Genomic DNA, 23,378 nt, shown 5'->3' with positions numbered 1-23,378 from the left:
TAATCGAGAAATGTCAGAAACATGCACCTATTTAAGAGTTGCGTTTTAACTTATTTAGTTTACAAGCTTCGTGTACGTTTTAGTACAAACAGTACAATTCCCGTATTTATATATAGATAGTGGCGTGTGAGGTGTTTTCACTTACGTGGCGAAAATGTGTGGTAAGTTTTTTTTTAAATTCCATAGTACACTCAAAAAACTGAATGGGCATAAGTATAATTGGTACCATTCAGATTAGATGCACATATTTACCTAAAATCTATTTTGAAATTACCTATTTTGCTCTACGGTTTTAAGGTGAAAGTAACAATTTTCAAAAAATTAAGGAAAAATCTTGCCGACTCTTGTTTCTTATTAATTAGTTTATCATGGCACTCCTTATTTAATCACATATCACTTGCTCATGCTTATGGAGAAATTGGGATTAATCGAACATTTTTGGTAGCTTATCAAGAGTGGCTGTTGATTGCAGGAATGCAGATTTTATTAGTACCTACTAGTTAAACAGGTTTAAATTCCTCTTTGCCATGAACATGATTATTTTTAAAGTCAAAATTCTTGCTTCAATGTAGGTACATTTTTGTTTAATTGTTACAATAGATAAGTGAAAGTCAATCAAATACTTGCTAACCGAATGAAAGGGAGAGGTGTAGTTTCTAAGGAAGTATTTTGCATGCCACTCCTTCATGCGGAATTGAAGGACGGTAACAGTGTTACTAAGAACTTCTACTTACACTTCGTACAGACAATACCTGCCCTTTTTTATCTTCAAGGCTGTGTAGATTTTTTGAATAATGAGAAAAGTTAATAGTGCAGGAAATGTTAGTACCTACTTTCTATAATTTAAAAAGTCAAGGTTTCATACTTTCAATTTGTTAATATACCTATTTTTGTCGGCAAAGTATTAAACCTTGGCATTCATTGCTATTCTCCAAAATCTTCTTTTTTCTGTAAATAATTCCCATAGGCAGATTATTTTGTAGATTTGGTCAAGTCACTAATAATAATTAGTCTGTTCATATTTGAATAATTCTACAGAATCTTATCATTTAGACCAAAAATTAAAGTACCTAAGTACAAATTATATTATTTTTACACTTCATCTGTAAAGGAATTAAAAAAAAAAATAATTAAAGAATGAACCCCTAGCAAAAGATGATTACTACTTCAATCATAATCTTTTATTAAATACTAACACAATACCTAGCACAATACCTATATTAGTTTTGTTCAACTTGTTCTGCTTGATCTCTAACTACAATCACAACGGCTCACAAGTCACAACGACTTTTCAACTTTGCCATTTTCATTTAAGTACCATAATTATAAATCATACATCCCAAGTCTGCGTCCCTGCTTAATAGATTAATGAGTCGACTTCAGACAAATTTTCTATATATTTTGCACACTTAGTTACATATTATCGAGATATTATAGTGTCTTGTCATATAGGGAAAAGATCAGATGTGACCTTTGGATCATTGTAGATTCCATACCCACTATAGTAATCGAGATAGTAATTCAATTGATTCGTCAGATATACCCAACTTGACCTTACGTGACAAACCTAATTTGGCTAATTTTTCCTAACAAACTTTCTCTATAAAATTACTAGATAAATTAGGCTTGTTCGTTGGTCTTCTTGAAGTAGCTTCAAGTTCCATGTTTCATTGTTGTCAGTGTTCAAACTGGCTCTCTTTAGTTGAAACAACTATACAGAACAACAAATTGTATTTCAACAGCCATCACTTACAAGAACATTTTTTTTATTTTTTAGGAATCTTTGCATATCTAAACTACCTCACTCCAAAGAGCCGTAAAGAAATTTTAGACTTGCTTGTAAATGGACTCAAAAGACTCGAATATCGAGGTTATGATTCCGCAGGTACGTAAAAATAACTATAATTTCTTGTTAAATTAAGTTGAAATGTTATATAGGGGTTGCAATTGATTGTTCGGATAAGAGAGGCATGGCACTTATTAAAAAAACTGGAAAAGTAAAACTTTTGGAGGATGAAATTAATCAAAGTAAGTATTGTTTTAGTTCTTTCTAACCGCATTAATTGTTCTGTTTTCCTATTACTTGGAGATATGTTAAATCCTACGGCCCTGAATATCACTTGCTATACGCCATTCGAAAGCTCCTAAAAATTAATTTTCCATGAGACGACACATTTGAATAATATAATACTTATTCATAATTTAATTGAAAACAAGGTGTATTTTACGGAATCCATTTGATTAATCAGTTGCTCACTAATGGAAATATTTTTATGCATCAACTCTTGCTTTGGACACAAAATCTCATTTTGTACACTGGATACAATTGTTTATATTACTTATAATGTCTTGATAAGAAATGCAGGGATGGGGACAACGCACTATTAAAATAAAATAAATGAAAATTAAGTTCACCTTTTGTTTTTTTTTTTTTGGTAATTTTAATCATTTACTACCTTTGAGTAGTTAAAGTAGTTAAAAATCTTGGTCAAGTTTGATAAAAAATTCCATTGTCACTTGGTATTTAAGATTGTATTGCAATTTCCATGTATTAAGAAGTAATCATATAGTGATTTAAGTTATGTTAATGGAAAGGTTAAAATTGTTGAACTACAGATACCGATAAATCCTCGTGTGTTGAGTTCTTTTTATTGAATTCTGTGTTTGTGTGTGAACAAAATAGTATGTAACTGTATATACCTACATTTAATATTTACAGGAAGTAGCGAGTTGGGGATGGAAACTGTAACCGATAATCATTGTGGAATAGCTCATACACGTTGGGCCACTCATGGTGTACCAAGTGAAGTTAACTCACATCCTCAAAGGTCGGAGGAAAGTCATGCGTTTGTGGTTGTTCACAATGGTATCATCACAAACTATAAAGAAGTAAAAACATTCCTACAAAAAAAAGGTTATGGTTTTGAAAGTGAGACTGATACAGAAGTGATAGCGAAGTTAATACATCATTTTTACGTACAACATCCATCTTACTCCTTCCGGGAGCTTGTAGAGCAAGTCGTTCAACAATTGGTGAGTTTTCTTTAGTTATTAAAATTCCATAATTTGTTCCGTTTTTCTGTAATAGGAAGGAGCGTTCGCTCTGTGTTTCAAATCGAAACACTTTCCAGGTGAATGTGTGGCAACGCGAAGAGGTTCTCCATTGTTGGTCGGTATTAAAACAAAATCTCAGCTAGCAACTGATCATATTCCCATTTTGTATGGGAAAGGTGAGTTTAATTTACTGTTAATTTTTAATACATGACGATGGTGGAGGCTTAAAATATTTTTATACCTCTTTCAGGGTATACATTGTGGTGGGGCTTTTTTGGAGAAGGTAGGATTTGGTTGAAATGCTTTTGGTTTTGAGTTTTATCTAGAATGTTTAACAATTCCTGTTAATACAAAGTTGATAGATTTCAGATCCTTGAATGATTTGATTTTTAGTGTAAAGTTACATTAAGTATCTGCCATACTAATATTCGTTAAGTATTGCTTGCAAAAATAATATGAAACTATAAACTTAATGTTAGCGGTAAAGCTCATAGTGGTTTTCCATTGCGTTTTCTATTGTTATTTTAACACCTTTACATGGTTACCTTTCTGTTTGTTTGTGTGTCAAAAGTGTTTTTTTTATTTTTCTTATTACATTTAAATTTTATGAAACTTTACTGAAAGGTTCATGGTAATTGATTGTGTACTAATGAATGTGAAAACTAATAGCGTATGCATTCACTTAAGCATATCTCATTATTGAATACTAAAGATGCTTTGACAACCACAAAATTTGTACAAATCTTGAATGAATAGCCACCTATTTACACCTCGATTTACACATTCCTGTGTGATCTTAAACTTATGCATATTCTCACGAATGACATATTAGCTACAATATAAACGAAACGATTGGGATGTAGTCACGTCTGTCCTGTCAAGTTATCTCCAAAAGTATTCTAAATTGGTGTTGTCACTTCACTCAACGAAATCAAGTATATGTTATGTAAAAATATCCGCTCAAAATCATAGTCCCTCTAGCCGGAAACTCTTGGAACTATGATTTTCGGATTCAGCAGATTTTTTTATATAACACTTGCTTTCGTTGAGCAAAGTGACAACATCCAATCTAAACCGTAATTTAACTGCATTAATGATACAAAAGCTTTAAACATCAACAATGCTTTCCAATGTTTTGCCCTTGGCCATTCATTATTCTCAAACAGAGGTGGCCAAACCTTCAATCGCAATCTACCGGTCGAACGTGGCGATCTTCTGAATCGATCGTCACATTTACTTAACATAAAATGAGTGCGCCCAAGCGACCATAAACCTACCATTTTGATAAAGAGTGGGAAGAAGACTTCTTTTTTACAATGTTTAAGGATAAATGGGTGTGCGTAATATGTCGAACTGGTGTTACGGTTACAAAAAAAAAAAGGTAACCTGGAGAGACTTTTTTGAGTCTACATAAAAAACAACTTTCCACCAAAATCAGAATTGCGACGGATTAAAGTAGGAACAAGAAATGAAAGCGCAATTATATATCACTCTTAATAAAAAAAACCCTTTTTCATAGTAGAAGTAACTGGTAGGTAATGAAGGCTCTCACCTGTGTGGAATAGATCAAACGATACAAAAGTTTGGCCATCTCTGTTCTAAAACAAGTATATTTTGAAGAAGCACGTACAGGGTGTATTGTGCTTTTCAGACATGCTGCGGTAACTGTACTAACATTAATTGTTAAATTGTGTTTTTTTAATTGTATTGTCTTCCTTGCATGGACGTGTTTCCTTTCCTTCAGATGATTCGGCTAGAACTCTGAAAGGTATAAACTTTTAATTAACTTTTATTATAATTTTCGTAATAGACAATTTATTTGTATTATATTTGTTTTGTGGGTGAACAGTAACTGAAATTTATCTTTGCATGCTTAGTTAATAGGTCGACTCGTTTAATTTCATTGTCGTAATTTCTTTTTGTTTTTTGTGTTTCTGGTACATCACAGAGCCTGACAACGCACACAAAGGTATACAACTTCTACTTATATTATCGTTCAAAGCTTTAGGTTTGGTTATAATAACATATTTCGCTATGTGTTTCTCAGTGTCACACAAACTTGCTTGTGCTTATTACCATTAACATTGTATGTGTGCAACATGTTTCATGCAACGGTAAGTTTATTATGGATTAGATATCGTTTGGTTATGTGTGTGAATTTTCAGATTAGGTGAAGGTGCAAATCAGCTGGTACTTTAAAATTTAAAAACATAATGGAAGCACTTAAAGGTGATTTTTCGACAGTCTTTTTTCTATTCAGAAAGCTGCTTCCATTATATTATTCCATGTGGATTTTTGTAATTTAAAATTTTCTTATTATAGAGCATAGACCTCACGGACGTGGTGACATTCCGATATTATCACGTGCAGATTCTACCTCGGAGTTTCAACCTCTGGAAGATAAATCGGTCGAATATTTCTTTGCATCAGATGCATCCGCTGTAATTGAGCATACCAATCGAGTCATTTATTTTGAGGTAAGAGCCACATATAGAAAAGTGTTTAAACATGGAGGTTTTTTAGGATGATGATGTAGCCGCCGTTAAAGAGGGTGCTTTAAGTATTCATCGATTAAGACGTTCAATGGATGATCCACATGCCAGGGAAATAACAATTGTTAAGATGGAGCTACAACAAATTATGAAAGGAAATTATGACTATTTTATGCAAAAAGAAATTTTTGAACAGCCGGAATCTGTCATAAATACGATGAGAGGGCGTGTAAATTTTGCAAACCAAACTGTTGTCTTAGGTGGCATTAAGGAATATATTCCTGAGATTAAAAGGTGCCGAAGACTAATGCTTATAGGCTGTGGCACTAGTTATCATAGTGCAATTGCCACTAGACAGTTGCTGGAAGAATTAACAGAATTGCCAGTTATGGTCGAGCTTGCTAGCGATTTCTTAGATCGAACCACACCTGTATTCAGAGATGATGTGTGCTTCTTTATCTCGCAGTCGGGTAAAATTTTTAATTTAAATTGGCCCTTCGTCTAATGCTAATGTTCAGGTGAAACGGCTGACACTTTAATGGCACTACGTTACTGCAAACAACGAGGTGCTTTAATTGTTGGTATAACAAACACTGTAGGTAGTTCCATTTGTCGGGAATCTCATTGCGGTGTACACATTAATGCCGGTCCTGAAATTGGGGTAGCGTCGACGAAGGCATATACGAGTCAGTTTATTTCACTAGTGATGTTCGCGCTTGTGATGAGTGAAGACAGACTGTCCTTGCGTCAAAGACGTTTAGAGGTACTATTACGTCAAGGAGATTCATAATTTAAAAAAATATTTGTTGTAGATCATTGAAGGTTTGCAGAATCTTGACGAACAAATTCGAGAAGTGTTGCAATTAGATCAGGAAGTACGTGAACTTGCAAAAGATTTATATCAGCAAAAATCTTTATTGATCATGGGAAGAGGATTTAATTATGCAACGTGTTTAGAGGGAGCTTTGGTAACTTAAACTACAAAACTTCACAGTTTAAAACTAAATTGACTAATTTTAGAAAGTAAAAGAATTAACTTACATGCACAGTGAAGGAATTATGGCAGGGGAATTGAAACATGGCCCTTTAGCTCTTGTTGATCATACCATGCCCGTTTTAATGATCATTATGAGGGATCCGGTGTACACAAAATGCATGAATGCTTTACAACAGGTAAAAGTCGCAAATTTGAATGTATGATTGAAAAATAAATTGTGTTTTGTAGGTTACTGCAAGAGAAGGTCGCCCTATTCTAGTTTGTGAAAAGGGCGATTCAGAAACTATTAACTTCGCCTCTAAATCTTTGGAAATTCCACGCACTGTAGATTGTTTGCAGGGCATATTGACAGTAATTCCAATGCAACTTCTTAGCTTTCATATTGCGGTACTTCGTGGATGTAACGTAGATTGTCCACGAAATTTAGCTAAGAGTGTGACTGTAGAATAATTTTGTTGGTATGTATTTACTTCTTACTATTAACATTGACTTTATACACTATAGACAAACGGAGAAATAGGGAAAAATGGCAGCCGCTTACTGTAGTGAATATTTGCGTTAAATAGGCAACTTATTAAACACATTGCAATGCACGTACTAATGATGACGTCAAATGGGACGACATATGAACTCAAGCAAATTTATGACGTTTCATTCGTTGAATTTTTGATTCTGGTACATTTTTGTTGGAACTACTCTTAATAGTATTACAAAGACCATTTACAAAATTTAAAGTTCTTAGCAACAATTTAACAGATATGGCCGATGCACAGCGTTTTTTTCCTAATTTCAAAGGATTTGTGTAAAATTAATAGTTCCTTGGGGTCATTAAGGTTTGATGTGGTTTTCTGAGAAGCTGTTCACATTGTGTGCAATTAAACTTTTCGATCGCAAAGTATAGATCAACTCACTCTTCCAGTAATGTACCTAGTTTTATCAACTTCAATGTCCAAGATGGAGTTTTCTAATGACGACTGAAAAAATGCAGAAGATGAACATGATGGCGGTTCTGAACATTTCGTCAAAGCAAATAACACCCGACTCTTTCTTGACGATAAAGTATACTAACTTTTTAGTTTAATTTGTTCGAACTATGCTGAATTATATCCTGTAGTAGATTTATTAGATGCCAAAATCCATTTTTTTAAGGTAGATATTGCGGGCAACACGATATTTTGCCTCCAGAAATTTGTGAGTTGCCAAAGACTTGTATTATAACTTTATGACAAACTCTTTTTCGTCTTGATGCCATGGAGAGGTTTAGCTTTATGCAAAATTTGCGTTCTTACTAATCCGCGCTTGTCAATGTCAATACCTGTCACTGTCACTGTGTATGCACTTGTAGGTACAATAATTATTAATGACATAATAACAACGAGAGTGGCGCTGCGACGATTTGGTGGCCCAGCTCCATACTAACATTTCCAGCTCCATTTGTGTTGCCATTTTTTAAGCCTACACCGTTTGTCTATAGTGTGTAAAGTCAATGCTATTAATAGGGAAAAACAATACAAAGTTTTCTTCTGAGTATAATCACCATAAAATTTGATTCAGTTGTGAGCGGAAAAATACGTTGCACGTAATAATACGTTTTAGTAGCACAGAAAATTCTTCAACCAAAATATTAGGTCCCCAGCGAAAAGGTTAAAACGCACATCACAATGAATATAAACTGTATATGCTTTGGTAAATTAAAGTTCTCTAAATCATTTCTTTTATGTTCATTTTGAATTGAGATTTGCTCTCTTATGTCCGATTATCTTGAGGATAGTTTGTGCTATATTGAGAGAATATTTAAGAGGTTACTTAAATGCAAATGTGGTGTGCACAAGTTTATTTCTACATAATATTTAAAACAACTTAAACCCAGTGCTAAACTTAAAACCAATATTGTGCAACCGAGTCCCAATTGAATTACATTTTGAAAACTGCTCATTTGTAATTTTGTTATAGGTTTCCTTCATTGCTAAGAAAAACTGAGTGACTGATACACCAACGAAACAGTTGTAACAATCCTTCATATTTAAACACATAGCATATTATTAACTTATTATATTACATTACTGTGCCTCCGTTGCATTTTGTTTAGCACTTGTATATTTCTGTATCTCAGTAACGCAAAAGTTTACCTAAAATAAATATAATAAATGCTAACCTGTTTTGTACATAAGATTAGTACCTTTTTATCCTAGAACTCACAAGGGTTTTCGGCTCTGGTAAATTGCAGGGCTTAAATCAAATAGAGGAAGTCTCTACTTTGTATTTTCTATAACTATAACACCAGTACTAGGCTGGTTGTAGACCCCGTCGATCAGTCTTGTACCAACTTTTTGTGACCTTTATGTACCCTTCGTAAATGAAGGGTTATGACATTCTATAAAGAGAAGCAATTTTTACCGCAATGGAAGAACTAAAAATACTCAAGGAGGTGATTAAGATAGAAAAGGTGAGAGAAAATAAGTAAGTCAGAGCTGGTATTTCAATTGTAAAAATTAAAGCTAATGTGACTTTTTCTCCAGCTCGTACAATATGTCTGGTTTCATTGATGATGGGTTGCTAAATATATTCATAGCGTCGTCCAAACCCCTTCTGGTATTTATCAAATTTATGTGTGCTTTCCCTTTGCCAAAAAAAATGCCAATTGTATATCACTGAATATGTGAGCAAATAATATATTGCTTTTACAATTATGGACATTTGAATACTGTACATTGAGGGAGCTATATATGCGCTTTCCATGATATTTCCTTGAACATATATTAAAAATCGAATATCTTTATTATCAAGACGCGAAAGAGCGCAATTATGAAAATGTGATCAATATCCTGTCCCACCACATAACTACCGCGGAACTTTCATATGATACCAATCTGAACAATTCAATATCGGCATCATCTGTGACAGAAGGCTCTGGATACTGACACATTCGAATTGTTGTTCCTTCAGTTGTTCAATTAAACTTTATTCGCCAGGTATTGAATCAGTATTAAACAGTGCGATTGAAGAAATATCATTCGTAATCACCAGCATAAGATGTGGTATAAACCATTCCATAAGCGCGCGTGAGTGAAACAAGATCTCACAAAAATTCGTCACGCCCCTGGCAACGGCTGGTTTTTTTAAAGCCTGCCCTTAGGATTTTACATGCTAATTTTACAACCCTCTTGTTAACTTTTGTCTTCAGCAAAATATTGAATATAGTTATACTCTTTGGTTATCGGGAAAACATGTATAGGACAAAATGACGTAAATTTTTATAGGAAATAATTTAGGTGTTATAAATTTTCCAGTACAAGGTCGTTTTAGGGGGTGGTTTTTAAAACAAAAGGAGGTGAAGCGCTCCCCTGAGACGTATTTTTATTACTGCTAATTTACGTAGACTAAAATACATCTTTCAATGAGATAAACTGATACAGTATTATAAGCTATTCCTTATTTTGTGCTAAGATAAAGTACCTAGTTGACAGTGACATTGCTACTCTCTATAGCCCTTGAAAACAACAAATATTCAACATTCAGTTTAGCTGTAGTATTTTATTTTAAAAAATGTGACAAACTTATATGTGCTGGTTTTGTGATAAAACCACAATACACACTTTGTATGTTTTGCATTTCGAGACATTGTACTTTTCATGCAAAACGTACGGTTGTCTGCATCATGAATTGGGAAAATAAATTATAAAAAGTAGATTTATTTTAGAGTCTTGCTATACACATTAGTAAACACAGTAGTACCTGCTCAATAAAATGATCAAAACTAATGTGCTTATAGCTATATTTATTTAAATCAATAAATTAATTTTGTGAACAAGATTAGATTACACACTGCATTAAAGGAAAAGGGAAACTGTACCCAACACGTCAAATTGTTAGCGTTTCATGAAATGACCGATTTCACTAAGAGACTAGAACACATACATTCATTGTGGTACTTAAAGCATTATCTAACATTTCATATATTACCTACATGTACTATGTGTATCTAGAATTTTAGATGTTTTAAGTACCTATACATGATGTCGGTAGTTAAATTTACTATGCATAAAAGTGCTAAACTGTTTGTGCTATAAATACATCACCCCAATGTATGCACTGGTATAAATATTCCAGTACCTTCGCATGTGCATGTCAATTGTACGTATCGTCATATTGATCCGAGAATTATCAGTGTTCATTTAGTGAGAAAACAATAATCAGAAACTGTATGCACGTATTATAACCTACTACATAATAGGTGATAGCGGAAAATGAATGATGCAGAAATGATTACCAATGTGTTTACAAAGGTGACAAACTCTATAAGGAAAAGATGGTAAAATTTAAGATTAAGGATTAAATTTTCACAATTTAATATAGAATTTATTTAATTTTCTAATAAATAAATTAGTAATACTTATTAATTTATGATACTAAACACGTCTAATCCTTTTCACTTTTAGCCTTTCCGAAATGTTCATTGTACATGGTATAACCTAAACCTAAGGTAAGTGTTCCTACGGCAAGTCCTTGCGCAGTAACTCGTAGTTGCATTAAAAAAATACTTGGACTCATTTTGCCTCTTCGTTTAAACATGTATGCACCATATGCACAGGTGACCGCACATATACCAATCGCTGTTACGATAAGAAACATTATTATATTTTACTATTAATCCCCGTAGCTTACCAATAGGGAAGAATGGTGCATCCTTTGACTTTCTTGCTAGACGCTCTGATTGAGATTCATCATGAAAGAAGGCTGGTGGTGGATTTGCCATAGCCGTTGCTAAAAGATATAAAATTAATACAGTGCATAATTTTCAAAAATATGATGCAATTTAATTAAAAACCTGTTAATAGACAAAATTTGCTTACTCGAAGACATGCTGAATGTGAAATAGGAATTTACAAAACACTTACACTAAAGGGCAGTGGTAGATCTTAACGACGACCACTGATGTAATGTAAGACCTTGGTGGCGCAGAGGGAAGGTCATTTACGAGTTACGTCACAAATCATCTGATACGTGACGTCACTGTAATTAAGGCGAACGTCAGCAAAAGGTGTGTTCGTTTGGATTGCACTTAAGTTCAACCATCGAGGACAAGATGGTCGGTGAGTTGAACGGAAAGGAGATCAACGAACAAACATGAAGTTTCAGTTTTTATAAGAAATGTCAAATGACGTATAAAATACATATGATGTCAACAACAATAAAATTTTACTCTTTATTTGTTATTGTTTTTCAAAATTAAAGTTAATTAACAAAAATGAGTGTTAATGAACCAACTTGTAAATTTGTCTTACTTACATAACCTATTTTTTCTTGTTATGACAAAATAGAGTACTGCTGGGTTACCTTAATGGAAATTTTTATTACAGCAGAGTGAGCAGAATGTAAAGTAATAGTGTTTATACTCACAATTGAAGAGTTTAGGCTCAAAACATTCGCATTTAGTAATGGAGGAGTATGAGTTGATGAAAGATTCTAAATATCGAATGTATGTAGCAGCTGTGGATAAGGCACTCAAAAACTTTGAATCCACATTTGAATGGGCGGACTTAATTTCATCTTTAGGAAAACTAAATAAGGTACATGTCGTGTCGGTTGTGTAAAATGTTTAAATGAATTTTGTAGGTTCTTCTGAGTTATACAAAATTTCCCGTTATCCCTAGAAGGATAAAAATTAGCAAAAGATTGGCTCAATGTATGCATCCAAATTTACCATCTGGAGTTCATTTACGAGCTCTGGAGACTTACGATATTATCTTTAAATGTATGGGTACTAACCGTTTATCGCACGAATTATTTATTTATAGCGCAGGTATAGTACACTTCTTGGAAAATCTCACATTGCCTTTGTATATTTACCGTTATTTTAGGACTATTTCCGCTCCTTGGAAATGCTGCAATGACAGTCCGGCCTATTTTACTACAGTTGTATGAAACACACTTTGTTCCACTGCGAGCAAGATTGAGACCTGCTCTAAGCGGCTTCCTGAGTGGTGTTTTACCAGGACTTGAAACCGGTTCTGACCATTTTGATAGGTGTATATCTTAGTTTTATTTCAATATTTGAACAGATACTTAGGTTATAATGTTTTAGGACAAATGCTCTTCTCGAAGCTGTTTGTGATGGTGTGGGTCCTGCCTGGTTTTATACATGTATTTGGCAGTGTGTCAAAAGCAATGGCCCTATTCGTTTACCGGCCATTACTTATGTGTTAAGTCATTACAGCAGGAAGATTTCAATGGAAGATCAGTTGTTCTTAATAGGGAATGATATAGACATTATGGTAGGTATTTAACATGGAATTGATGTAGCCTAAGTGGGTATATAGCGTTTATCTGTCGTCACTTAATAAAAATGCTATCATAATAGCTTTATAAAATTTTCCCATATCACCAAAACCGATCTTATATAGAGCCAAACAATCTAGAATTTGTTCTCAAATATTTGTATCAATAAATATTTTTAGTTAGGGCCTACATTGTAACTAGTCAATTTAAAAAAAAATTGTTTTTTACAGGTATCTGGTTTATGTGCTGGAGTACAAGACTCGAGCATATTGGTACAAAGATCAGCTCTTGACCTTCTTATGGTCTGCTTCCCTATGCACAATACCCAACTGTTATACACAGATATGATTCGTTTAGTTACTGCAAGTTTATCGACAATTCTGCGGAGAGACATGTCATTAAATAGGTAATATGTGCGCAATTCCTGATCATTATAATAATCTTTGATTTAGACGATTATATTCTTGGTTGTTGGGAGCCGAAGTCAATGTTAATTTATTACACGCAGACCATCCTTTAATAAAAAGAATTAATAGCTTGCCCGAATCTCAGAGTCATACTGCAGCATATTTTGAGCTCTACTCGTACGACATTCTGGCAGAGGCAATTCGAGTCACCTTAATTCAAAGCAGTAGTGAAGTACCATCTGATATAAAACCGTATCGTCTTTTGACGTCATTGTTTGATAAACCTCAAATTGGACCTGTCATAGTGGATTGTGTTTTATTTGAAGTTTTTAGAGCGTTATATTTAACATGTTTGAATCAGCAAAGACAAAAAGGGAGCATATTACGCTGTGTCTCTTTTAATGGCGATATTAGTAGTTTAAAAACCAGCGACGACGCATTAGATAAGCAGTTTGTGAGAAAAAACTGCTCTGAATTGATCAAAAATGCAAATTTATTGTTTAATACTTTGGAATCGTATTATATTTGGCTTTATGTTGGAAAACTGTTTGAAGATGCTATATCGTTAATTAAAGTAAAAAGAAAAGTAGTTAGAGACCATTGCCAAGTGAACGAAATCGGATCTGGTCCGCCAAATTTATTGGAGGTTTGCATTTTAGCACAATTTTTGCTTGACATTATACATTTAGAAACGTACACAGAAAGTTCCTCCGAAATTCTTCCGACGCTCTTTACAAAAGTTATATCAACTGCCCACGACAACATCGCATTATTAAATAAATATGAAATTGCAAAAAGTATGGAACTATGTACAAAAGTCTTAACCAAAATTCAACCTGTTACCGCGAACACATTGAAGAACGATTATGAACAGTCTATCGATACAATCGACCACACAAACAAGAAATATATGGTAACACTTCATCCAGAAGCGCCTGATGTAGAATCTGGCATTGAGAATAAAGATATAAAGGTGGGTCTCGAGAAAAGTAAATCGGACTCAAAAATTAACGAGACCTTAAATAAAAACGAACTTACTGTGGACGTTGGGCATAGAGAAAGGTCTAATAGTAATCAAATGATCAAGAAATTTAGAGTAAGTCCAAAAGTTGAAAAAAAATCTAAAAGTAAAAAGTCCAAGTCCAGTTCTAAGTTAAACGATTTAAGTACAACTCAACAAGATGTTCCGCATAACACTAACGATGAATCCAAATTCTTGTTGGAAGCGCACGAACATTTTTCCTATAATATTACAAGAACTGAAAATAAGCATATAGTAAAATGTCTGAAATTATATAAACAATTTTATATACAGTTTTTGGCATGCAAAATTATGCCTGGTGTTAATTTTGATGATTTTTTTTCACAACTTGTCCAAGATAAAATGAAGAGGGTACACGATTTAGAAAATTTGCTTAATAAATGCTTATCTTCTTCCAATGAATCCGAAGGGCAAACATGTAACTTATCCAAAGCCTCACCGATTGTCGCGAGTGATAGTAAAATTTGCGAATATGAAAGTTCCATGACGTTATCGTCTAATATACTGCTCGAGTTTTCTACATTTCCAAATCTGGTCGACCATTGCGACTATGAAGACAAAATTCCTACATGGTTAAAGGCTCTTATAGTTTGTGCATGTTTCGCACAAGTATCAACCGAAGATATTCAAATTATAGCTGTGAATACACTATTGGAATTAATAAGCCTTGCTAAAAGTCAATATATCCAGTCTCGTCAGAATGGAAACGATAACAAAAATATTAACATAGTACATATGGGATTGTTAAACAATGGTCACGTCCAATTTATTGAAGATGCTACATATATTATTGAGGTAAGTCCGAGTGCACTGACCTTTCTACAATATAGGCAAATTTGATGGTGATCGTTAGACGAAGTCTTTACAACTGTATCATTATTAAATTTTAACAGTCTGGTTGAGGTTTAGGCCATTCGTCAATTGTGAACATCAAATTCTTTAACGCTTTCCTGTATTTGCTCAAATATTAGTTTTTAACGATCCTCGAGAATTTTCTATCTATATATGTCCGTGTGCACGACAACTTTGTTTAGAAACGTCCGATCGCTTTAAAAATTGGTACACATGTTCTTAAGGATATGAGAAAGGTCGCTATTGTTTCTTAGCTACGTAGACTAACGGGCCAAAAAGTTGGAGCCCAAAAACTGCCCAAACGTCTAAAATAAGGGTTTCTTTTATAATTTTTGTTACAAAGAACATATGTGCGGTTGTCTGTGTTGGTAAATATTCCTTAAACCTCAAGCGGCTATGCTAATAAATAAAAAAATAATTTGAGCCTGCACAACACAACTTTTGTATTTGCGCAATCCATTTTTTGTATGTAGGCAAAAAATCAAAAATCAAAAAATTTGTTTTACAAGCTATGCTGATCTATTAGGGCATAATCAACCCTATAATAAAAACTATGGATGTGTAAAGATCTCGAGGATCATTTGGTATTCAGTTGTTTCGGATTTTTATTTCTAATACTGTCTTTTGGTGTATTATTACAAACAGAACAGTTTTAGTCTTTGTATATTTCTTCAACAGCAAATCTTTTTTATCACCTTGGGTTGACATTTCAGTCAGCTCCTCTGCTGATTACAATTCTGCGATCGAAACATGTACAAAGAATAAAACTTTATACCTTTTTTGTGTACTTCATTTTGAGATAATGCATGTGCATGTTATAATTCTAGATAATGTCTCAATTGTTGTGGGATTTAATTGGAACTTTTCGTAATCAAGATAAGGTAATGACTTGTGCCACCTTATTGTATCACATACATAACATATTTTACACCAAATCTTATGTGGAAGACGTAATTGCGAGTTATTTAGTAAATGACACTCTTACTGTTGATTTTTTAAAAAGGTTTATGTTATTATGGTGCTCGGGAAGAGAGCTAGATGTCAAAATTCCAACAAACCAAAACAGTATTCGAAACTTTGATAGGTAACGTAAACCTTGTCAATATATTGTGCGTCTAATTACTCATTATCTTTAGGTCATTATTAAAAGTTTTTGACAATTTTCATCATCAGCAGAAGCATAATTTGAGGTTGTTATCGGAATCTTTTCTAACGCATTGCTTACTTCGCAATGATATAGCAAGAATTATGAATCCGTTTTTTAATATTCTTCTGATGCCTAGTACTGCACGTATTTCTATTCGCCACATAAATATTAGTAAAGAAGATTTGAATGAAGCCGCCACTTCTCAAAAAACTGCCAATGTGGATAACTGGACTAAGGCATACGCTATAAGCCACATTAACGGAGAAATCAAATTTCACATTTCCGAAGATTCCGCATTAAAACCCATAAAAAGAAAAAGTTTCTTGTTTTCTAAAGCTGGAAAAAAGAGCACCAATGTTATTGATATGACGACAAGTATTACGGAAAACTCGAGTGTTGTAACAAAGAAAAATGAAGATTTTAAAAACTTGGAAAATAGGAAAATTGCCGATGTAGACAGTAAGTCCAGCATGCAACTGTTTGTTAATCCTTTGAACTCGAAGGAAATTTATCCATATGGAATCACAGGTTCATACAGCAAATTTGAAATTAGCGATGACCCCAATGTCGCTAGTAAGTAAACATATATTTATAATAAATGTATACAGAGACTCATATAATTTCAGATTCAGAACCTTCTTCTACAGAAAGTTTATCGGAGTTGACACAAAACAGCGGAGAGCTCTTGATAAAATCTTTAAAATATTCTAACACTTTAGATCGTGATTCCAGTTGTGATTTGCAAAATAATTCGTTACCTCTATACAAAAGTGAAGGTGTAGAACAGAGTAAAGTGAATAATGTTCAAAAACATACAGCTGATGGCATTAGTGACAAACAAACGGATTTATTAAAAATGAGAAAGTCTCGAAGTTTTGATGAAACAAATGATAAAAAATTAGAAGACATTGAAAATAATCTTGTCCACAGTTGGTCGTACTGTCTATCAGACTCGGAGCGACTAAATTGTGAAATGGAACTCAGCACAACGGCTGAAGAATTTTTTCATGGTGGAGATCACGCTATTATATCAGAGTTGGTAAACGACATTATTACTAATGTTTGTCTAGCCGACGGTGGTGTTGATGAGCAAACAAGTAAGTTCTTAAAATCTGCACATTTCACATCACGTGTAAGCTGATATCTGCTTTTTGTCCCACTAAACATTTCACCAAATTTATTTCAAAACGCCGATGACCATAGTGCCAAAATATACAACACAAATCGAAAACGTGGGTTAGCTCATTGTAAATTTAGTCTTTTTACACAATTTCAAATGTGTTGGGGAATCGATTAAAATAGTGATTGTCAGCGTTTTGGACATATGGGGTGGTGACTTGACGAATGCACCGTAGAAATTTCAATAGTAATTTTTTAATTTCCAATTATTGGCTTCCCTAATTATTTTAGAAATAAAGTCTTTACGTTTTTTGTAGAAAAAAAATTACGGATCCGTAGTAGGTACATACTATTGTTTCCTATTTTATAAAATCAGTAATGCCATGGAATTATGAAATCAAACAAAAGCGCCTGCATTTACCATTAGTTGCCTTTGTTTGAGCTCGAACTGTCATGGCACCACCGAGTTTCTTAAAAGCGTCAGTTTTAAGTTATCCAATTCTTGGTTTCAAAGTTCAATAAATTAAAAGCTATAGTATTCGTGGATTCGTAATTTTTTTCTCTACAAAAAACCTAAATAGACTTTATCTCTAAAATAATCAGGGAAGCCAATAATCAGAAATAAAAAAATTACTATTGAAATTCCTGTGGTGCGTTGTTCAAGTCACCACCTCGTACATCAATAATCATCAAAAAGTAACAATTTCGGTAATAATAATAATAATAATAATAGTATGGTTGCAATTTTTCAGATGTAAGTGGGAAACAAGACGCAAAACATTTTTCGGTCTATCCAATACACTATCATGTATGTCTGTACTACAATGTATACGATTCGAATGTGATATTATATGCATTACAAACCCTAAAGAATTGTATTGAAACAAATCCTCAACTGTTTGTTCAATGTCTCGCAACAACTGGATTGCAAAATTTGAAACATAACGATACGTTACTTCTGCTGGCTAGACATCGTAAATCTCTGCTTGGTGGCGGATTTATAGGAGAAGTTGGTCAAGAGCACATTAATTTTTATAGAGGATACATGTTTTTGGATATTGTAATCCTGATTTGTTTAAATTATGCGAAAACATTTTATCCACATCTTGAGAGTTCACATTTAACACAAGAAGAAATTGAAAAGAATTTGAGAGTTCAGTTAGTAAGCCTTGAAGTATTGGATATCATTATTCGAAGTATTATCAATAATGTTAATGAAAATTCGAAGGGCTTTTCGAGTTATATTGCCGATATGCTCATGAAATGTAAATTACAAGAGGATTTACTTCACTGTTTATTAACTTCCGTCAGAAACTTTGACGAAGATATGTCATTCGCGGAGGAGATTTTACAATTTAACAGCTTCCAGCTATACGATTCTCATCACAGAGTATCCGAAAATGTTGAAGTTTTTCAAATTCAATTGCTCAGGTAAAAGTTTCCGTAAAGTGAGTATTTAAATTAATATTAACTTTTAGATTAATTCAGTCTCTTATAATACTGGAACATCGTGTATTCCCGAAACAAGATACAAATAACAGCACGTTGCAGCAAACGGTCCCTACATCTGTAGGCAAACAGTTGACCTACACGCCGACCATTTTAATACCCGAACAGCAGATGTTTTTGTCAGCCATTATGAGTGCCCTTCGTCACCAAAATATGAAATACTTGCACGAAAGCTGGTGCAATATGGTGACGACTTGTTTGCCATATTTTGGTCAAAATTTGAAACAAATTACCATTAGTATAATACATCAACTTTGCAATAACATAGAAAAAATTGCGGATACATACAAAAACGTAGAGTTAATGGGGGAATTTTGTGTCGATTACGCAATTACACAGATAAATTCGTTGACAATTTTGTGTCATTATTGCTTAGTGGATTCAACTCAGTGTTCATCTCAACCAGGCGGAAGCACACCTAGTACCCCGATTGCCAATCCTACAGAAATTCTGAACAATTTAGTCAGCGTTTTTTTTACGGGCACCGGTGAATTTAATCATGCTAACAAGCAAAACTCAAACTTCTATCAGACAGCTAGAAAAACTGTGCTAAGCCACATGCCGCGTATTGTTTCTAGTATTGCGAAAATTTGGCAAACTATTATTTCAATTGAAGGTGAATTTAGCGCGGTATACGGGAATTCGAAAATTGTTAAGCAGCAGTTGCTAGAGTTTCTGAGTCCAATTTCTATACATCACGGAGCAAATTTTTTAGCAGCCATTGCGGTTGCTTGGCATGAACGCAGAAATCCTTTTATTTCGCTGAAAGCTGTAAGTTATTGTCACCTTTACCCATACCTTGTAGTTCAATTTACGTATTTCAGATATTACCGGAAGCCAATTCGGCGCAGAATAATTTAGTATACTTAATATCTGCCATAAGAGTAATTCCTTTAGATAATTTGGTACAGACCGTTACTGCTGTGATTCGTAATCCGCCTCCCATTGAAGGTCTTAATAGCGAGATTTGTCTTGATGTTGCGGTTTTAGAATTATTTTATTGGTAAGGCCTTCGTTTAGATTTAGAGCAATATTTGAAATAAATGATTTTGAAGTTATATGAGAAATGCATCTGCAACTCAATTATCCGAAGCATGGAGTTCTTTACTGACCTTGGTTAGGGAAGGTTGTTCTTTAGGCCCTCCTTCGCAATTTTTATTGGCCGCTTTACTTCATGAATTGATGATAAAGTGTTGTCCGTTAGAGGAGAGGAAAGATCAAAAAGATTTACAAGACGTCACCGCACGAGTAAGTGAAATATTGCATTATATCGCGTTATACGTTACCTATTTCAGTTAATCGATTGTATATCCCAAGTTTGTGGCTCGTGCTTGGAACAGACAACGTGGCTTAGACGAAATTTAGCAGTTAGGGAGCAAGAAACTGACAGTTCTGCAAATGTTGTGAATAATATGACCAATTCTGACGTTTTGGTTACTTCTAATCACAGCGTACAAGCTCAACTGGTAAAGACGATTGTGTTGTACTTACTCGCTGAAGCAGTCTTTTTTTTTAGGTTCTTTCTGAAATATTAGCGCCTATTTTAGATATCTGTTTCGGTTCTTCTGAGAAGGACAAAGTAAATCCCATTCTTACATCTTTAATGTACAATATTGTTCCATATTTAAAAACGCATACTTTACGGAACATGCCCAGTTTTTTAGCTTGCTCCAAACTATTAGCTAGCTTAAGTAGTTATCAATATACTCGTAAAGCTTGGAAGAAGGATGTTTTTGATTTGCTACTTGATAACTCGTTATTTCAAATGGATCATTCTTGTTTGAGATATTGGAAAATAATTGTCGATAATTTAATGACTCACGACAATACCACCTTTAAGGATTTAATGGGTAATATTGTTCACGCATTTTTTAACTCGTTCTTAATAACGTATCGTAGGTCGCGTGTCGATGACTCAAACCGGTAGTTTGAATCTATTTACTTCTCGAGAACAGGAATATGAACAAAAAGCTCAGTTATTAAAACGGTTATCTTTCGTAATTTTTTGTAGTGAACCAGATCAGTATGCTAAATATATGCCAGACATACAAGGTAATTATGTACCTACCTTGTAACAGTGTATACAAAATTCTTTTGTTATAGAACAACTGAACAGCAGTTTGCGTTTAAACGTACCCGGCATACAAGCCCAGGTATTTTTATGCTTTCGAGTTTTGTTACTTCGCATGACGCCTGTTCAAGTGACTCTCCTTTGGCCTATTATAATTAGTGAAATGTTACAAGTATTTTTACAAATTGAGCAAGAACTTTCAACTGATACGGAAGAATTTAGGTATGTGTGAAGTATTTTTTTGTAAATTTTGGTTATACTTCTGTGTCTATGTAACTAACTTTGGTTTGTTTATATTGGGATTCCTGGAATGTTGCCAAGCAGAAACAATAACAGGTAATTGGATGCGCAAATTGTATAACATAATCAAACAACCATTATAATTACGTTTAACAATTATTTGGGGAGCAAGACCGGCATTCAACAATTGGTACAACGTGAATTACAATGATATTCTAACAAACTGTGTATTGAAGCATGATAAAATTCAGTTTGCAGCAGATCTTAAACATGCTGTATCCAATTCCACACATTTGTGATAAGAAGCTCTTAAAGCAAATATGTAGCACTTTTTGCGTTGTATTACAATTTGTTTGATATTATTAGTGTTTCTCTTTCCTGTATTTTGCCTTGATCACGGTTTCTTTTAAATATTTAATTACTTTCTTCAATGTAAAGTAACTTGAAGGTTTTTTTTCGCTTTTTATTTACACCATATACATATATTCAAAATAACTAGTAGTATACTTATTACAGGAATAAGAACTTATCTTTGTATATGCTCATAGTTTTATATTCTAATTTCCTTTCAATACTGTAGTTACTACTATCATCAATATTTGTATTATAATTCTTGTTTCATCCTCTAAATGCGCTTAATGAGTTAGGCAAACTTATCTCAAATCATGTGAGTGTAAAATAAACTTCAAATTGCACGAAATATGTAGGCAAAATTGTAGTACCAATTCTTACTCGATAAACCATTATTATACTGTTGTAATACGCAGTTTGTTATGCAGCTCTCACATAAAATTGCTCACGGCGCTTGACGCAAGTTGGACTACAAACAGCAACAATGGTTTACATGCGTTGGGACATCCACATTGGCTCCGTTTGCAACTTTCAACTGCTAAATTATTAGATTTGGCCTTGCTCTTACCTGCCACATCACTGCCCCAATTTCAAATGTAAGTTGCTCAACGCTTTCGAATGTTTATGTACTCACGAAAAGGTTTTACTAGGTACCGTTGGGCTTTTGTTGGTGATAGATTACCTCATACAACTTCGCTAGCAGCACAAGAAATGCCTATTTTTACTCCGCACGTTACAAGAATAGCGAATCTCATGGATCAAAAATTTTTGGATACGCCAATTGAAACCTTACCCAATAAGCAAGATGAACTTCTACTTACTATGAATTCGATAAAGCAACTGAAGGATTTACATTGCTTCTTTAAAACGTTAAGCTTGTGTTCTAATCGTCATCGAGCAGAATGTAATGGATTTGTGAGCAGTGATTACAATTTCCACGATAAACAAATGGATAAGAAATTCAATGTTCTTTTGGACAAAATTAATAAAGTAATTGAAATGGATTTTTTAGATCCAATTCAAAGATAAAAATTTCAATGATAGCTGTAGAAGTAGGTAGTATATATTTCGTTAAGTTTTTGTAAATTTGGTGAAATTGCGTGTCAATTGAGAAAATATAAGGTTGATAAAAGTATATTTTTGTCAGCGATTAAACAACTGTAATTATTTATGAATATACTGTGTAAAAGGCCAATTTATAATTGTGATTTCAAATAATGTGATTTTAACGTAACTGAATATAGATCGGTGGTATACTAATAGGTGTGCGAAATTGTAATCGGTTCCTGATGTTATTTTGAGATTCTGTACATAAAATGGCTAATCTCGAAATAGCATCTAGCTAGAGTATGGATTACTAATTTAGGATTTGTTATATAAATTTAATTGCAGTTTGAAAATTTAAATAAGTTTGTGCTTTTTTGTTTTAATAGTTTGCAACGCTAATTTTTTTGATAAGTGAGAGAATGTGGGGCATTCCAAGAATATTAAAAATTTTCTGGCTGCAATAATAGGAATCTAATATCCTGTAAGTGTGTACATATGTGTTTATATTATAATTACATGAATATGTTTTGCTAAACTGTTTAAATAAACATATATTTAACTTTCCTGCTTATTAGTACAGAATAAGCAATTGTAATACCTGTAAAGGTATCAATGTAGTGATTAATTATTATAAAATTTACTTACTATGTAATAAACATGAGGTCAAACTCCAATCAAATGTTGACTTTACATTATTGCACTCTCCCGCATAGGTGATTGTCGCCTCAATGAATGAATTCGAATAAAGTATCCAAACTAAGAAGTTCTCTA

General features: G+C 33.5%; 3 protein-coding genes across 13 annotated transcripts; 2 read left to right on the top strand and 1 right to left on the bottom strand.

The window, feature by feature from the left end:
- Positions 1 to 9: 9 nt before the first annotated feature.
- On the top strand, positions 10 to 8,697 carry LOC116182033 (glutamine--fructose-6-phosphate aminotransferase [isomerizing] 2-like). Of its 8 annotated transcripts, none has more exons than XM_031502506.1 (15): positions 10 to 161; positions 1,778 to 1,885; positions 1,939 to 2,028; positions 2,720 to 3,033; positions 3,089 to 3,230; positions 3,305 to 3,337; positions 4,799 to 4,822; positions 5,003 to 5,023; positions 5,377 to 5,531; positions 5,578 to 6,016; positions 6,065 to 6,309; positions 6,359 to 6,514; positions 6,567 to 6,719; positions 6,772 to 7,019; positions 8,033 to 8,485. In XM_031502506.1, the coding sequence occupies exons 1-14, from the start codon at positions 155 to 157 to the stop codon at positions 6,991 to 6,993; spliced, it is 2,109 nt and encodes a 702-aa protein (XP_031358366.1). In that variant the 5' UTR covers positions 10 to 154; the 3' UTR covers positions 6,994 to 7,019; positions 8,033 to 8,485. The 8 variants fall into 8 exon arrangements, with proteins under 8 accessions (XP_031358366.1, XP_031358367.1, XP_031358365.1 ...); XM_031502507.1 differs by having other exon boundaries at positions 6,772 to 7,022; positions 8,036 to 8,485; XM_031502505.1 differs by lacking the exon at positions 8,033 to 8,485 and adding an exon at positions 8,497 to 8,697 and having other exon boundaries at positions 11 to 161; positions 6,772 to 7,001.
- A 1,604-nt stretch (positions 8,698 to 10,301) lies between these two features.
- Positions 10,302 to 11,617, bottom strand: LOC116182032 (HIG1 domain family member 1A, mitochondrial-like). The gene is made up of 3 exons (XM_031502504.1): positions 11,397 to 11,617; positions 11,209 to 11,307; positions 10,302 to 11,156 (listed from the first exon to the last, which is right to left on the bottom strand). Exons 1-3 carry the CDS (start codon positions 11,404 to 11,406, stop codon positions 10,963 to 10,965), a joined length of 303 nt encoding a protein of 100 aa, XP_031358364.1. The 5' UTR covers positions 11,407 to 11,617; the 3' UTR covers positions 10,302 to 10,962.
- Positions 11,618 to 11,708: 91 nt separating this feature from the next.
- Positions 11,709 to 23,170, top strand: LOC116182031 (protein dopey-1 homolog). 4 transcript variants are annotated; one of them, XM_031502502.1, is made up of 20 exons: positions 11,709 to 12,113; positions 12,160 to 12,346; positions 12,405 to 12,570; positions 12,629 to 12,818; positions 13,053 to 13,228; positions 13,275 to 15,066; positions 15,951 to 16,207; positions 16,260 to 16,843; positions 16,903 to 17,367; positions 18,142 to 18,820; positions 18,868 to 19,669; positions 19,723 to 19,901; positions 19,954 to 20,146; positions 20,194 to 20,364; positions 20,415 to 20,748; positions 20,798 to 20,950; positions 21,002 to 21,191; positions 21,291 to 21,305; positions 21,989 to 22,156; positions 22,211 to 23,170. In XM_031502502.1, the coding sequence occupies exons 1-20, from the start codon at positions 11,982 to 11,984 to the stop codon at positions 22,587 to 22,589; spliced, it is 7,212 nt and encodes a 2,403-aa protein (XP_031358362.1). In that variant the 5' UTR covers positions 11,709 to 11,981; the 3' UTR covers positions 22,590 to 23,170. The 4 variants fall into 4 exon arrangements, with proteins under 4 accessions (XP_031358362.1, XP_031358360.1, XP_031358361.1 ...); XM_031502500.1 differs by having other exon boundaries at positions 11,710 to 12,113; positions 16,897 to 17,367; XM_031502501.1 differs by having other exon boundaries at positions 11,710 to 12,113; positions 16,897 to 17,367; positions 21,294 to 21,305; positions 22,211 to 22,589.
- The last annotated feature ends 208 nt before the right edge of the window (positions 23,171 to 23,378 follow it).

The sequence above is a fragment of the Photinus pyralis genome, unplaced genomic scaffold (genome assembly GCF_008802855.1).
Source record: "Photinus pyralis isolate 1611_PpyrPB1 unplaced genomic scaffold, Ppyr1.3 Ppyr1.4_unclustered_Scaffold3303, whole genome shotgun sequence".
Taxonomy (NCBI): Eukaryota; Metazoa; Arthropoda; class Insecta; order Coleoptera; family Lampyridae; genus Photinus; species Photinus pyralis.
Note: the sequence above shows the minus strand (reverse complement) of the source record. Positions and strands in the feature narration are given on the sequence as shown.

Coding starts and splice junctions, on each gene's coding strand:
- LOC116182033 (XM_031502505.1), top strand. Junction 3,338..4,798: donor GTGGGGCTTTTTTGGAGAAG/GTAGGATTTGGT, acceptor CCTTTCCTTCAG/ATGATTCGGCTAGAACTCTG. Junction 6,017..6,064: donor CTTCTTTATCTCGCAGTCGG/GTAAAATTTTTA, acceptor GCTAATGTTCAG/GTGAAACGGCTGACACTTTA.
- LOC116182032 (XM_031502504.1), bottom strand. Junction 11,157..11,208: donor TGCACCATTCTTCCCTATTG/GTAAGCTACGGG, acceptor TTATCGTAACAG/CGATTGGTATATGTGCGGTC.
- LOC116182031 (XM_031502500.1), top strand. CDS start 11,982: ATGGAGGAGTATGAGTTGATGAAAGATTCTAAATATCGAATGTATGTA. Junction 16,844..16,896: donor CGATGACCCCAATGTCGCTA/GTAAGTAAACAT, acceptor ATATAATTTCAG/ATTCAGAACCTTCTTCTACA. Junction 20,951..21,001: donor ATATATGCCAGACATACAAG/GTAATTATGTAC, acceptor CTTTTGTTATAG/AACAACTGAACAGCAGTTTG.